This window comes from Malurus melanocephalus, unplaced genomic scaffold (assembly GCF_030028575.1).
Source record: "Malurus melanocephalus ecotype Western Australia unplaced genomic scaffold, MMel_1.1 scaffold_34, whole genome shotgun sequence".
NCBI lineage: Eukaryota > Metazoa > Chordata > Aves > Passeriformes > Maluridae > Malurus > Malurus melanocephalus.
The window spans coordinates 3,306,212-3,323,412 of NW_026623266.1; the positions used below are offsets into that span (position 1 = coordinate 3,306,212).

At 42.3% G+C, this 17,201-nt stretch overlaps 1 protein-coding gene across 3 annotated transcripts in view; it reads left to right on the forward strand.

The window, feature by feature from the left end:
• TENM4 (teneurin transmembrane protein 4) overlaps positions 1–17,201 on the forward strand; it is a 585,345-nt gene that overhangs the window by 519,360 nt on the left and 48,784 nt on the right. For all 3 annotated transcript variants that reach the window (XM_057364068.1, XM_057364069.1, XM_057364070.1), the window contains one exon: positions 8,477–8,709. In XM_057364068.1, coding sequence (XP_057220051.1) covers positions 8,477–8,709 — 233 coding nt within the window. The remainder of the gene's footprint in view (positions 1–8,476; positions 8,710–17,201) is intronic.

A 17,201-nucleotide genomic window follows, 5' to 3' on the forward strand; every position in this document is an offset into this window, starting at 1 on the left:
TGGGAATGCTGAAAATTARCAAGCAGCCTCTGAGATAACCCACACTTGGAAGGACACAGCACTGATGATGATATATAGAGGTTAATCAGAACTGATAATCACTCATAATTTAGATAGGCTGATCACTCTAGGTAGTCACAGAGTGGGGTTTTCTAGTTGTTTTTTGGGGAACAACTGTATCAACCCCCTTTGGTTCCCAGCTGAACGGCAGTGTCAGGCTGAACACACAGATGGAGCATCTGAAAGTAAGTGGAGAGCTTCCTTTCCACCGCAAATAACAAAAAGAAAAAAAAATACCCAGAGTAATAATGAGGAAGGGACAGGAACATCCATTAGAAACAATGAAGCAGAGGGATAAGTATGATTCATCACAAGTTCTAAGAAAATGGAATAAATTCTGATGAACCATATTTCAAATTGACCTCAACAGTGATATTTTTTCTATCTAAAATTTCCACAACAAATACAATTATCCACTTCAAAGCAATGGGACCTTGTTCCAGGCTTTGCGTGGCCAGACAAGCCTCACTCGAGGAAAGTCAGGCAGAATTAAAGGAGTATTCCTGAATGAGTTCTCTCTGCTTGACAGACCTGAACTCAGGTCCTGAGAAGTCAGTATGAGAATAGCCTGGTAGGAAGGTTCAGCATTCCCACTTACCTCTCAAGATCTGGCCTGAAAGCGAGAATCTTCCAGAAATTAAGACCTTCCCTCCTCAGATTTAGTATCACTTGCTGCTGAGGACAAGCATAATATCACATTTATGCATGGACTACAGCAAAATTTGTGCAAGATCCCTGTAGTGCCTCATTCACATACAGGCCGTTGTTATTAGACTTGCCAAAGGTCTTATTTGGCACTCAGAACCATCACTGTAGATCATGGTGTATGGAAAAAAATATCCAGACAGCCACCACAAGGCTGGCACTTACACAATAGCTGCCTTGGTATRTGCACCTCAGAGGGCTGGGGCACCTCTTAAGTAACAAGGCAAGAACCTCATTTTTGCTATTCTATTTCATGATACATGAGAGCATAATATCTCTCATGTTTGTAAGGTGGGAAGCTGGGATAAACCTCCAGACCTGGTCCTCATTAGAGTGTAATATCCTTCCAGTGCCAGAAAGTTATTTTAATGAGCAAAGGTGAGATTTCCAGAAGAGCCCAAGCAAGCCCAAATCCCATTGCAACAGAGTAGGATTAATATCTCATTCCCAGAAGTACAATTTTGAAAACCCAATCCCTGTTTCATTGTCAGTGGAAATACCAGGCCCATCAGAGGTTTTGCAAAGTATTTCCGCATTGGGGAAGAGAAAATTGGAAGCCTTGACAGAGTAGCCTTGCTGGCTGTTGTGTAGAGCCACAGAGTTAAATTTACTCTGGAGTTAAATCTGCTGCAATGATTGCTGCTTCATCTGTGCAAACACTCAGGTTACTGGATCTAATAAACATTTCTTCACTCTGGTGTGCTRTAAAGTAAGTGGGTTCAGATGTCGGCTGGCTGAAAGCTGTGGAGGAAAGCCATTGCTTTTGGACCAAATGGAGTTTGCTTGTGTCTTCTCAAATCAGCATCTCCTTTGAGATTAGCACCCTCACTATTTGGCTCTGAGGTTTGTTTGTGGGGGTGGCTTTGGAGTGTAGCATTCTGGAAAGCAAATGCACTGTGGGTCGCAGAGAGCTGCAGCTGGGTATGTAACTTAGACCTGTGAAAATGTCCAGCTCAGCATAATTTCAGTCCTCTGGGCTGGAATTCACAAGGTTACAGCAATGAACTGCCACCCATAACTGTGCAACTCTGAAGTTACCTTGGTAAATCACAAGGTGTTGCTTTGACTGAGGGTGAAAAAACCTGTAGATACCTGCATCTACATCTATTTAGCTCAGTGCTGTGCTGAATGATAAAGTCTGCCTGGTCCTATCTCTTGTGTGAGTGARTAACTCCAAGCAGGTGAGATCACACTTCCTTTGTGATATGCAGCAGTACATAAGTGAGCTCACTGCCAAGTAATATCCAATATAAAATACATCAGTGTCATTCCAGCTAAGTCTTTATTTATTATTGCATTGTATGATACAGTTACTGTCAAGTTTTCAATCTGCTAATAATGCATCGAACTGAGCTGCTAACACCTCATTCTTTCTTCTATTCCCTGCTTTCCTGTCTTCTGTCAGAAATAAAGATTTCAGACATAGGTAAGCCAACCAGTGGAGAATTCTTATACTGCTCCCTGTCTTGTTGCATGTTGTTACACAGTGAGCCACAAGTGCCATTTCCAGATGATTCAATAGCAAATGAAGCTGGCGTGATTAAAACTGGCATAGGCAATCAGTCATCAGAACTGGGAGCCATTAATCACAATGTGAGCCATGCAAGCTTCTGCATGAGCTGTTATAGCTGGAGACAGGGGAAGTACAGGCAGGAGAAGCAGAGTAAAAGGAGGAGGAGGGGGAAGAAAAATGGGTGGGAATTAACCAAGAAAGTAGAATGGGAACAGCATCCGGATACAGATCACTGGAACAGCTAAGATGGAAAAATAATTCTCGTACAGTGAAAAGCCTTCCTTTTGCGTTTGGGGGTTTTAAAAGGCCCAGCATCACCCACCCAGGGAAGTTGGTTTTTGTAACATTTTTCAGTCTGAGCTTTCATAGAGAGCTTTGATGACACGTGAAAGTCTGTCAGGCTCAGATAGGAGGTAGTGCAACTCAGAACCTTAGCTGGGAAATGCAATAAAAGAGTAATGACAAGAAAACAAGATGAAAGAGAGACTCCTAAATTGGAGCTCTGTCACTAAGAATATTTGTCACTTGGGTTCACTGGAGTTTCAGTGGGTTTGATCCAATCAGTTGCATTCCAGAAGATGTCAACTTCCTGTCACTGCCTGTGTTTGCAAGGACTTCTCTGACTCTGACAAGTTTCCCATCCTTCTCCCTGGTTGCTTTTCTAAATCAGAAGCTTAGACTGTGTGGAGCTGGGTCTTTTGTGTTTAGTGTTTATATGTTTAGTTTTCTTTTGCATTTGGGATTGGGAATTTTTCTTGCTACTTGCTTTTCATTTATTGTTTCTTTGACTTCATAGAAGCTATGCTAAACTAGAAATGTTCATTTTATCTGCATGCCTGGAAATGAAATGGAGTAGAAACTGATTTTTTATCCTATTGCCAGAACAATAATGAAGGGCTGAGCTTCAGATTATAATGGACTGGCCCAAAGCATCTATTAGCAGGTCTGGGAGGTTGGTACCCAAGACCTTTTCACTGACTGTCCTCATCAGGCTGAATTCCAGMCCCCAGGCTCCTCTTTCGCATCATTTGAAGGCAATAGAAAAACTCATTTCTCTTTGGAATAGCCAGGTTGGATCCTTAATGCCCAAGAAATACACAGGCACTAAAGTGCATCTTCTTTGATAGTGAAGGGCAGCAGCTGAATACGCATCAYGAGAAGAGCTTTTGTGTATGAAAGCAGTAACTGTAGGAAGATCTGCAGACTGGCCACAAATGCTGCAGATTGGCAAGCAAAGTTGGCAGGGCTTCAGCCTTTAGGCAGTTCCTAAAAATTACAAAAAGAAATCCAAGACATGCCTGCTTTAGTGCAGCCCAGAGGAGATCAAGGAGGGAGGAAGCAGGTGAGGAGCTCCAGATCAAATATGCCCATCTGTGACTACACTGAGGTAGTCACCCATGTGGTAGTGCCTGTTCTGTGACATTTGCTCTAATACTTCTTGCCAGGAAGCCTCCTTGCTTCTGACCCTCAGGGTAATGAGTGGGTGTAGTCTCAGCTAAAGCTGCAGTGCTTTGAGCTCCAGAAGGTCCTCAGCTTCACACCAGTGACCAGTGCAAAGGGTGAGATCCACAGCACTCAATATTAGTGGTTTGGAAAGCTGAAATCCATGTGCTAAAGCTGCCTGAGTTCAGGAGAAAGGCTTCTTCTCCAGAATGTAATTGGTGAGCTTGATCTCCAGAGGTTCTGGAGCCACCCAAGAGGCTTGGCTTTACAGCTCCGTGTGCGTAGCCAAGGTCTAACTCTGCAACAGCCTAAATGGGGGATGTTAGCTAAGCCAAAAAGCATCACCGAAACATGATGCTTCTCTGCAGGAACATGGAGGGTAGTAAGGCATTTCTGTYTTGCAAATACGCAAMAAGTGGCCGCACTTAAATTTATTCTTCCTTTCTTGTTTCCATTCATACTGTATAAAGACAAATCTACAATTAGTGGCAAAGAGAGGTATCTCAGAAAACAGCCCTTTGGTCAGATAAAAAGTCCTTTGCAGTTTYTGGCTTGGCTTATGGCATTGTTATAAAGTTTTATTGCCCAGCATGTCACACTAGAAGAGCTTTGGGCATCGGGCATCACACACAAACTGCAAGCACTAAAAGGCCAAGTGTAAATTCAGCTCACTGCACTGTGTGGCCTCCTTAGGTATTAATCTATTGAATGTCACCCAGAGAAAAAAGAGAAAAAAGACCAGTACCTCACACAAGCTACAATTAAATCCTCTGGTTTTGAGCTGCAGGGTGTATAGCATGGAGCCATGAAAAAACAGCACCACAGAGGAAAACCTCCTGGCTGCAGGAATTTGGTAGTTCTTTAGTCACCAGCAAATGWATGTGGCCAGCAAGGCTCAGAGGAAAAGTGGGTAGCTGGCACAGAAAATTTAGAGGTGATTTTGTATCCTTAAACAGACATCAGATCCAAAGTAGCCCCAATGATTTATCCAGGTCAGTGATAATGGGTAACTAATTTTGGTGGTGTGACTGCTCCTGTCTGTTGACCACAGTGGGAGCCAGAGCTGTGCAGTTACTAGTAACAGAAGTTGTCCTTTGAGGAGGTGGTAGATGCACTTGCATTTGAGAAACTGAGATACAGTTCATATTGTAAGATAAACGTTGAAAATAGTCAGACAAGTCAGACAAGTCAGACCCAGACCCAGACCCAGTCAGACCCATTTCTCTCCACTGCTTGTAAAGGGTTTTAAGGCAGCCAGCTCCACTGTGAGCATCCACCCTGTAATCATCTAAAGCTTGGTGATATGAATCCCTTTGCATTTTACAGAAGCCAATAAAAGGTGCAGTCTGCCATACTGATGTTTTATAGGGAACCTGCTGAAAACAGGGACCATCTCCCTTTTCTCATCTCTATTCCTCAGAGACTGGCTTCCCACTCTGGAACAGGAGGTTCCTTCCTAGGACTCCTCCACAACATGGGCTCTGGACCCAAAGGGATAATRCCACCTTTTGTTCAAAGCCTATGCATATATCGTAGTACAGCTGAAGCAATCCACAAGCCTCATGCCTCTGCCTGCTCACCCAGTTTATCCCATTTCTTCTCTATGCCTGTGTGTAAGGAATCATATAAAGCACAAACATTTTAAAATGGAGTTTGAATCTCTTAACACACCTGCAAGGCTCCCTAAATGGTACTAGCACTATCCTGTCCAAACAATGAGAATGACAAAAGGAAGGGGAGAAGCCAGATGTGTGAGAGAGACCTTACRTAACCCCAAACAACTGGGATTACTGTGGGCTCATAAGATTTCCCTGTGCTTTCCCAGCATATCACTGTGTCACAAGCATACAATGAAGCAGTATCACCTCCATTTCATTTTGACTTGCAGAACCATGAAGCTGTTCTCATTCCCAGTGACTACACCATCATGCCCACTAATACCCAAAGTGTCAGTTCTGAGCTAGGGACCAGCCCATCCCATCACTGCAACTTCAGGGTTATTGYTTCAGAGGGTTTAAATATCAATGCAATGCTCAGACTTTCTTCTAAAAAACTGTAATAGCTCAGGGAACACCCTGAATGGGAAATCAGCTCTTCCTCCACAGTCCTTTTCCAGTGGCAGTGTCCATATGGGGGATAAATATTCTAAGACTAAAAATAGTATAACTGAATAAGTCTTTTGAATAGTAAATAGTCCAATCTTTTGTTTTGGACTGTTATCTGAGAAATGAGAGAGGATGAAAGAGGAAAAAAAGCCTTTTCTGGTTCACCCCAGGCAGATTTAATTCAGTTGCTGTTCAGCCCAGTCCAATTTACCACTTRGATTTGCCTATTGATTGTGGCTTTAAATAAAAGTGAAGCCCCAGTGTTCCTGGCTCCAGTGCTCATGCACTATCACAAATAAAGGGAAGCAGTTCAGGAGACTTTACATGGCAAACACATGTTTATTTAAGCCTCTTTCACCCTGAAGGACCTCAAAGTGACAAAAAAAACCTCCAGTGTATAACAGTGTGCAATTCAAGCTAGGGCAGAACATGATATCATTCCCCTGCAGTGCTAAAAACAGTTGGCAGAGGCATGGGGGGTAAATTCCAGTTTGACCATTTTTATCAGATTGTTTCAGTGTCTGTTCTATACAAAAGCTGGGAATAGAAAATCGTTTTAAGAGCTCTCTTTTTTACAGAAGATTGTAATCAATAATAAAATCCACCACAGTGAGGCTGTGAAATCCAAAAATAAATCACAACAATAGTGCTGGGAGAGGGGAGCAGGAACATCTCTCTGTCCCCATTTTTCTCCATCTCTGGGTAAGTCATTTGCCTGTCCCTGTCTGCAAATAGCTGGCTGTAAGACTCAGGGAAAGTTATCTGTGCTTGCCAGTCAAAGACGGTAAAGGATTGCAAAATGCCATTAAAACTGTCCTCCTCCTGTCCACCTCCCATGCAAAACAGAGATTATGAACAGCTCAAAAGCTGACTGACATTCAGCAGGGCTTTGTTAAGACAGTCAGCAGAAAATGCAAGGCCCTGATCAAAATGCATGACARATTCCCACAGGGAACTTCTTCCACCAGGGTTGAAGCCACTTGCTTAGTGTGAGTGACATGCAGGTAAATGAAATAATACCCTCCCAGCCTGCTGTCATTGGGAAGGAATACAGATGGAGACTGAACTGTCAGGCTRGAACTGTCTTGAAGGTCAGAGCATTTTATTTAGCAAGAATCAGTGTCATTTTTGGAGATGAAATCTCTTCAGACTTTAATAGGATAAATCACAAGGGATGTTCCAGAATAAACCAGAAAGGTGCTCTTTCCCCTCCCCCATAGTATTAAGTAATTTGAATGAAGAACCAATTTACTGCTTTTTAAAGAAGAAAATAACTCAGTAATTTTTATGTGTCTGAAGAGGGGGTAATTTTCTTAGCATAAAGGTTGAGAGGAATTTTCTTGTTATGAGGAATAGAGTCAACTGTGATCGACACTCAAGTTTCTAGCCAGCTTCTCCTGGAACAATTCCATTAAGTGCAAAATTGTGAACTGTGGCCTGGATTTTTATTATGAATTCTTTGGACTTGATGAGTTTGGACAGCTTGAAGCTGTTCTGGAGAAAAGTAGATACTTTTCATACTTGCTATAATTACTACTTAGCTTTTCTTAGAAGGAAAAAAAACTGTGTTCGGGAGCAGGTGTTAAAAGTCTAATCTGTTGGTTTCAGGCTTAGAAGAGRTGCAGCTCAATACACACTAGTAGTAAACAAATTTAATGAAAGATGTTAATAACTTTAGTATCTGTATTAAAATACATGTGAAATCCTTGCAAGACAGTTGTTTAAATTCTGTCTGAACCATTCTGGTTGGTTTTTTTTTTCTGGCCAGTCCCATTGGATGCATTCCATAAAATGGATTCTAGTTTATTAATTTCTTCAGTCTTGGGCACATTTAATGYTGCAGTCATGGACCTAAAAATACTATCATTCTGTCTGCTCATCCTGTTTTCTCAGCCACCCTTTCTTGTGTCCAGGGGAACAGTGTGGAAACAGCAGGGGGTGTTTAACAGGAGACTGATGTTCAAGTTCCTCAGCCCAATACCAGTTCAGGCTTTATTTGGGCCAAAATGTGCCACTTAGGGAATTGTTTTGTTTCTGTCATCATTGAGGTCCAGCTGAATTCAGTGGCAGCATTCCTTTAGTCTTCCTGAGGGCAGTACAGGGCTTTRGGGTCTTTGCTGGAGTCAGCAAGAGCACCAGATGAGCCTTGATGCAGTGATCTTGCAGGGTGTATCTTCAAGTGCTTTATACAGRGAGTCTCCTTCTGGAGTTTGTATTTAGAGTTTTGGGAGGGCAGATTTTTTTTTCATTATTATTTGTTTTATTTCCCTACTGTACTGTGCTTTCCCTTCACTTCCTGGCACTGCAYGAGCACCGGTTTTAGGACTATGTAACAAGTAAATTAAGCAAACACAGGCACTGGGACTCAAACTGTGGTAGCTCCTGATTTTGGCTCAGACCAGAGAGCCCTTTCCTTCAGTTGCTTCCCTTGATGCCAGAGAGCACCCCAGGCACAGTGATTGCTAGTGGATACAGCTCGGCATCCTGTGCTGTAACACACTGTGTACTAACCTTGTCCACTGCAGCACTCCTTCACTTTCCCAGTCATTCTGCCCTGTATGTTTTTATTCTCTAAAGTGCTTGCATTGCCTGTTGACTTCAGGAAACACATCATCCAAAAAATTAATAATGCCGTACCCTTGTTTTTCAGCCACAGCCCTGCTCATAAGTATTACTTGACCACAGATCCGATCACCGGCTCCATCTACCTCTCTGACACCAACAGCCGACGCATCTATAAAATCAAATCAACCACATCAGTCAAAGACATTGTGAAGAACTCCGAGGTCTTGGCTGGAACTGGGGATCAGTGCCTCCCGTTCGATGATACCCGCTGCGGAGATGGAGGCAAAGGCACTGATGCCACCCTTACAAATCCCAGGGGTGAGACTGCTTCTTCTCCACTTTTTTACAGGGGCCTTTTTGAGAGCTGCTTGTTTAGTCACACTGGAGATTACTCTCCTCTCCCGTTCTGAAACACGTCCTAAGGGTTTGCTTCTGGAAATAAGTGATTATGTCTCACCCTCAGCTAGTCCTGTCCTGATGCTTCAAATTGACATGGCTGGGAGGAATGCCAAACCAGAGGGGTGCAGTGATGGGCTTGTGTCCAGAGAGCAATGGAATAAATCCATCCATCACTTTTATACCCATGGAGCCACTACTCCTCCTTGCCAACAGTGCTTGGTCTCTCACAGCCTKAGCAGGATACACTAATGTTCAGTTCACTGAGGCTTTCTTAGCATTAAAAATACAAAACTCTATAAGCATTGCCGTATATCTATATAAAAGGGCAGCAAAACTAGCATCCAGCTCAGCGATATACAAGTGGTGGTTTAGATATTGAAATTACATATCACCGCATCCAGCTTAAATCCTATAGGGGCATGGATACTAACTTTGATACGGGAATGGTCTGATTCAGCTTAGCTTCACCTGCTTCCAACACACTGAAATGTGGTAAAAGCACAGTCAAATCAGAATGAAAGCAGCACACAGCCTTCATGGCTGTGAACTAAATTGTTCAAAACAGGTTTAGCCAAACATATGCAGTCCTGTGTGTAGCCAAGACTTCAGTCTGGCAGTGTCGAGGTAACAAGCTCTGCAGATGGAGGATGTCGCTCCTCCCAGCTGTCCACAGCTCCTCAGAAAAAAAAAACCACATGGGAGGATAGAGATGAGGTGGAAGGTACTATTTGTACACACATTTTTGACTGTGTTTGTGAAGASGGCTGAGAAGGACATCCATGCAGGAATGTTTTTTGAGATGTGGTGGTTTTGCCTGTTAAATGTCTTCTTTTACCCAGCTGTTCAGAGTGTGAGGATTTATTTATAGGCTCTTGGTTTGACATCACCATGCTGCAGGTTTTCCTTTTCATTGCATCAGGGAGCGGTAGCTCCTTTCTTTCTCACCACCATCATTGCCAAGCCTATCCCAGCCTCTTTGTAAAGCAACCCCTCAGCAAAACCTGGGGATCCTTTAACAAGTGTTCCTGCTCATGGCAGGGGTTTGGACTGGATAACTTTCAAAGGCCTCTTCAACCCAAACCATTCTATGATTTTATATAAAGTTATTTCACTAAGAGCAAACAAGATTCCCAAAGAAGTTGTGGCTGTCCAAGGCTGTACAGGGCTTTGGGCAACCTGGTCTAGAGGAAGGTCTAGAGGAAGCCCATGACAAGGGTTTGGAGCTAAATGATCTTTAAGGTCCCTTCCAGCCCTAAAACTTCAATGACTCTGTGGTTCTCAGTAAGTTATTTTTCATGACATATAAATGACATTGTTGTTATTGAATCCAAGAAACCCAAACTGATTTAGTGACCTTTTGTGTCAGATCTAGCTGTGATGTTTTTTTGTTACATGTCAGCTAGTTGTTTCCTGGCAAGGATGCAGAAAAATATTCTTTGGGAGACCTGTTTTTTTGCCAAAAAGCATCAAAATCCAAACTTCTACTCCTGTAATATTCAAAGACATCACTGTGGTTTCCAAGCACTCCARAATCCCATGAGCTGACCTTTATATTGGGCTAAATTATTGCTAGAAGCACAGGTATAGAAAAGGAACAGCTACCTGTGGTCAGTTTGCAGTGTAGAATTTTTCTCACTGAAGTGAGAAGGCTGAGTGAAAAGAAAATTAAGTGACTTGGGCAGAGAGATTCAAGGCAGTCCAGCAAATGAATCATGAGGTCAAGGAATCCAGAAATCTGTAATCCAATTTTCTGCACCTCTTTGAAGTTCAATCAGTGCAAAAAAAAAAAAAAAATACCCCACCACTTTTGTTGGTCCTCTGTTCTCCCTTTTACAAGATAAGAGGAATATTASTCATTTCCATCGATGGGTGAATGTTACAAGGTTTAGATGACTTAYGTTTCTGCTTTGCTACAGCAAACAGCTCTGGAGTTCAAAGTTTTCAGCACTGAAATCCTTCTTACTGGCAACCGAAGCTCTCAGGAGGCCATTCTTCCATCTCAGTCATATAACAGCAAAATTCATGCATTCATTCCTCATAGCTCCAAAATTTCACAAAAAAAARAAGTAAATTGRGGGTGAAAGAGGAAATGAMATGAAGCAAAATGACAACAAGAAAATAATAATCTGGAAAACCCACACTGCCAATAGAAAGTTCCTAAACAGTGTTCCCTGATCTGATTCTAGTCTGACACTGCAAATTCTGCTGAGGCAACAACTGTGGCAGGTGTGACTCACTCCCAATTCCCCTCAATAAATGATGAACAGTGAAAACTAATGCTGACAATGTAATGTCACCGTTGTTTATACCTTCATGGTGGTTCATCSTAGCAGAAAAATCTAGCAAATGCTCTTCCCTCATGTATTTCATAATAGTTGAAAATAAAATTGATTTATTGTATAAGTAACCAGTAGATCTCAAGTGACCTTCTGCTTCTGTGTCTTGGCAGGCGAATAAACACTCATAAGTGAATGGTCAGAGGAAAWTAGTAAAGAGTTCTGTAGCTATAGAGATATCAGCTGGCCAGGGAAGGACTTGGAAAGTCAGTTTTTCAGGAATCATTGCTCTTCACAGGGCTCTACTTTTTAAGGCTAAAGCTGTTTTTTTTGGTGAACATAATTGCTTCACAYGAAGTAGTATTTCTGTATTTTAAGKACAATTCTGCACTTTCAAAARAAGTCGTAAGGAATKAAAAGTCTTGCCTTTCATGATGTTTTAATTAACTGGTATTTCCAACTTGCTGGAAAATACTTAGGGAATACCTTCCTGCCAGATGAAAACCAGCAATTCATTAAGACTGGAGAATCAGTCAAGCATCTGGTCTAAGAAGATTTTTTGGGTCTCTTCTCAGTGGARAGAAACTAATACCCTGAAGGTGGTTCATTCTGTGACTGTGCATATGTTCAATGTGGGCTGAGCCACATTCTGGAAGGGCTGGTGTTCTCCTGGATCTGACAGCCTGTAGAATGAGGCCAGGCCCCTAATGCAGGAACACTGCTCAGAATAGTTCTCCACATTCTGAGAAGCAGCCTTTTCCCTATTGTTTTGATTATTTCCTCCAGTTCTCATCTCTGCTCTCATGAGTTCAGAGGGGATAATTTCATAGTTRTAGAATGCTTTTGGTTGGAAGGGACCTTCAAAGACCATCTGCTTCCAAACCCCCTGCCATGGGCAGGGACACCCTCCACYAGACCAGGTTGCTCAGAGCCCTATCCAATCTGGCCTTGAACACTTCCAGGGAATGGAGCACCCGCAACCTCTCTGGGAAACTTGTGCCAGTGTCTCACCACTGTCACAGGGAAGATTTCTTTCTAATATGTAATCTAAATCCACTCTATTTTAGTTGAGCACCATCATCCCCTACACAGCCARTGCATTACTCTGAAGTACCTTCTGGGCAGAGGTTCTTGTCTCACTCCCCCTTTAGAGGATCAGCTTAGAAAAGACATAAGGAGGGGTAAAACCCCTCAGAAATTTCACACTTTACCTAACTTCAGCTTGTCTGTTACGGTAGGCTACACAGACACAGGAGAGATAGATCCACAGATGAAATAAGGGTGGCAGTGGTTTGGTCAGGGTATTTATCATTGCTATTAGAAACCAGTCTAATCTGTCCAATTCATTAGCCACAGAGCACAGCAAAGCTTTCAAATGCTAATGAATTTCAATATATCCTTGCAAATTAAAGTGTTACGGCTTCCTAATTATCATCTGCTAATAATGATCCTGTTCTACAAGTAATCTAAAGAAAAATTTAAAACTCCAGCTTGTCAGAGCATTTCTTTTCATGTGAGTACTCACCATTGGTTCTTCTCGGGAAAATGTTGTGGCAGAGAAATTAGSAAGGAGCCTGCAATTAAGAGAGATTGCAGTGACAAGTCTGACACAACAGGAAGAAGGTTTCAGAAGGCACATGGGGAGGGAGGGAGCATCTCATTCATTTAGCACCATAACACCAATGCAAAATGAAGTAATTGATTTGGGAACAGATTGCTTCTTTCACTGTGTCCTGCTGAATGTGTAAACAAAATCTCAGTTGTTCACTAAGTGTTGAAGAGTTCAACAGAATTAAATGAGGAAACTCAACCCTCCACAATCTGTTAACATTTTTATTGTCAGATAATAATAAGACCATTTCAGGGAAAACCAGAGGCTGACTGAAAAAAAGTATCTTGTCCCTTACTGTGGCCAGAAAAGACACTTAGGGACAGGGGCAATGTGGTCTTCCTGTGTTGACACTCCAGATCTAGTCATCAGCATTCAGGGGACTTTCTGAAGAGGTTGCACCAGACCTGTGCTTATATGCCATCATCAGTTGGCTTAGAAACCTTGCTGAACACATAGTTCTGTTTTTCCAGGCACCCTGTACTCATAAATTCCACCATTTCTTTAGCCAGGTCATGAAAAACAGGTGTCCTTTTGAGGCCAAACCACTTTTCAGTTCTTTTCTCTGTGTCTTTCCTAATTCTTTGCTGTCTTGTAGTTCCTTTCTTGACCACTGCATGGGACAAAGCTGATCTTTGCAGAAAACCTTTCATAGGAATTCCAAAATGTTTTTCCTGTGTGGTCTTTTTCAGATTGTCGTTGTATATGGGTAGTTAGGCTTTCTCCTTCCCTTGTGAATTCCTCTGTACTTATTGACATTGATTTTCATCTGCCATTTTATCACTCAATCATTCAGCRTCCAGACAAGTCCAAATCTGGATTTCTTTAAGAACCCCTTTTTTCCGTTAAAAGGGTTTTTTCCCCCTTCTTCTTTTCCTAGCTATAGCTGCATGCTCAACACAATCACTCTGGTGATTTGTCTTCTAGAACAAACTCACCGTGTCCCAATAGCTATTTGCAGAGTAACATTGTGCTGTCACCTCTTCATGCTACAAGGTCCTGACATTTCAAGAAAATGTCATCACGTCACAACTTTCTATCAGCACAGCTCACTGGTGTGATGCACATGGTGCTACAAGCCCTTGTTTTGTAAGAGAGCTCTGCTTATGCAAGGGAGCCAGCCAGCATGTATTTCATATCTCAGAACTCAAGGTTTGGATCTGCAACACTACCTGGGTAGTGGCAGCAGCTGTTTCCTCTCAGTAACTGTGAGGCTGAACTCTGAGCTGTATGCTGAAAGGCTTTAATTCCCTTATGTTCCTATGGAAACATGAGAGGAGCCTTCCGCCAAAGCCAGCCAAGGCCTTGGGCTTAACACTCATAACATGTGAATTACCCATTTCTGTGCCTGTTTGCAGGAGCYAGCTCCCAGCACTGGAACTGTGCCTGTATCAGAAAGGAAGCAGACAGGTCCAATCTAACCTCTACAATCTGCCACAAAGAATCCATGGGATGCTTCTTTCCCTTTTCACAGAAGTCATCCATCCAAAGACACTTGTCTGTGGGACAGCCGGGCTCTTCTCCATAATTACATTTGATTCCAAGACAATCAGCTAAAATCAGGAGGTGGATTGGARCAGTTGCCGCATAAGGAACATGTGCAAGTGGGAATTTGGAGCTTTGGCAGACTGCAAACTCTGTTGCCCTGTAGAACATCTCAGGAAATGTGAGGCAATTGAGATTGCTTAGCCTCCATGAAAGAGGGATACGCAGAGAAGTGCTCAGTGATAAGAACACATACACATACCATTGGCCTGGARCAGGGTGATAAGTGGTAACTTTGCTATCCCACTTCAACTTAGTTGGGTGTGYGAGCTCTTTGTCCAAGCTGAAATGCAAAATAAAGTTGTGCCATATCAGCTGATCAGAGCTGGCTGCAGAGCCAAAATGTATCCAGGTTATTATTACTGTAACTGGGTAATCAGAGCAGCCATCAAACCCCAGCCCTGCACACAGCGAGCCGCTGTCAGCCTACGCTGCTGATAAGTCCAATCCAATACATATGGAACTAGCTAAGGGAGAAAATTCGGCTTCATTTAAAATCACATTATCCAGCCTGCCACCTTTCACTGGCTTTTGGCTTGTCACACAGRCTAATGGACAGGCACCCAGAAAAATATTTGTTGTGAACCAAGGAATGGATAACAGCCTCTTGTGTTTGACAAAAGCCAATTAAGATCAACTAAACCTTCTACCATGTTGCTTCCAGCAAAAGCACTTCTACCATATTGCTTAAAGAGCTCAGTTGTTTACCTAGTTTTCAAGGAAATACGAGCAAACATAAAAGAACTTGACACTCAGTAGGTRAAATAATTAAGAGGCAGAGACCTTCAACAGCAGATGCCAGTGACAGGTGACATATGCCAGTATCCTGGATGACTCACTGAAGAGGGCATAGTGCTGACAAATATCATGGAARGTAAAGATAGCTTCCAGAAAGCCATGGATGCCAGTGAGATATTGATGCTTGTCCCATCAGATTCTTCTGCAAGCATTTGATGAAGTGCTAAAATACAAATGATGTGTTTATGTTGTACAGTGAGAAGAACTGGTCACCACTGCTGTGGCTTCTCCCATAGCATTCATCGAATCATTGAATGGTTTGGATTGGAAGGGACCATAAAGACCCTCTAGTTGCCACCCAGCTTGGGGCAAAGGGGGGACACCTTCCACTAGACCAGGTTGCTCCAAGCCCATTCAACATGTCCTTGAACACTTCCAGGGTTGGGCGGACACAATTTTCTTTGCAAAACTTTTGCCAGTGCCTTACCACTCTCAGTAAATTCAGATGTGCAACAGTTACCTTGTGCTCCTCTTTGAGGCTCTAATTTCATGGTCCTGCAAAGATGAGTCCTATCTTGGCATGAATTGAACACAGGTATTAAAGTGTAGGACTAGAAGCAATCTTTTAGGTCATTCAGTCCTGTCATCCATTATCTCAGCAATCCTGCTATATAATCCCCTCCAAAATTAATGAACTTCATTTTGAAAGCAGCAAGTAATTTTTTCCTCACTGCCCTAGAGGCTATTCTGAAATCACACTGCTCTGATGGTCAAATATGCTATCCAGGTCAAAGTGATGCCCTTCAGACAGGGAGATGCTGGGAAGAAGTAACGAAAATGCTGTTTTTACCTCTTGGCAATAACACACAGCTCCCATTCAGCTCAGTGATCTGAAACGCCAGTTCTCTGACTCCTAATTGACTTTGAATCAACAGATTGCAACCATGTCTGAATCCCTTCCCTTACCTCAGCTCAATGGAGAAGTTCATTCTTTCTCTCAAACAATACTTAATCCTGAGGATTTTCTGCCAGGCCAGATTATCTTCTGTGGATTTCCTTATAATCAAATATGGTATGTTTTTCCATGTGTCACCTACCTCAGTGGCTTCCAGCCCATGCAATAGTTACAGTGCTGGCTGAAGGCCATGATTTTAGTTGCAAAAGCAATCAGAGGATTAGTTCCCYGCTCTGTGAAAATCTAGAATTTTTGATCTGTGAACTGCTGCATCTTCACTTCACAGCAGAGCTCACAGTGGATGGAGACTGAGGGTAAGTGTTTCAAACAAGGGGATCTGGCTGCAAAACAGCATTTTGGAGGAACACAAGATCTGATCACTCCTCAAACATTCTCAAAGCCTTCTATCTGATTTTCCATCGTTTCTGTCACCAAGAAGCCAAAAAAACATCCTAGTGAGGATTCAGCTCACTAATTTAATCTGCCTACAATAACAATGTTTTCTTTGGAGATATTTGCTGTAGACTCCTTTTATAGTCAAATGGGAGGAAGAGGTGTTTTTAGCAGGATTGGTATAATCTCTTGGGGATATGTGCTTTAGAGTGGTACAAATTGCACTCTGAAAGTAGATTTCTCTCTCCACTGATTGAAATAGCTGCAGATACTTGCTTAGATTTACAGTGAAGATGACTGCTTTTTGCCAAGTGTTTGTTATTCTGCAAGCAAAAGAAACCAAACAGGAAGATCCTAATATTCATGTATTTCAAGCAGAGTTTTCATTTGCTTGGAAAAAGATGTTACAGGCCTCTACATTCTTCTTCTGTTTCTTTACAATCTTTTAGTGCCTTTAAGATACTCAAATATTAYTCTGAGTGGCATTCTGCCTCTGTAGGGTAGATGAGATGGATGACTTTATTAGTATCTGTGGCGTTATTTTAATTTATACCAGCACAAAGGAGAAGTGAATATACACTATGAAATCCTCTGATGGCAAAGGCAGAGGGTAGCTAGCCTAGGATACAGAGGATTAAAGGAAGTTGTGCTAAAATAACAAATACTTGAGAAATTATGCTTAGGGGGGAGGTGAAATGGCACATGTCTGCAGGAGAAGAAAGAAGAATCAGCAGCCTGTAACTGCTGTCAGCAGACCTCAAATCCACTGACAAGAGTATGTCTACAAAGGAGGTTTGGACAATGAAATTAATCACTAGCAGGGTTCAGAAACAGGTGAAACACTGTATATTAACAGGATTATCCTAGGGAAAACCCTTTCTCATTTATCCATCTG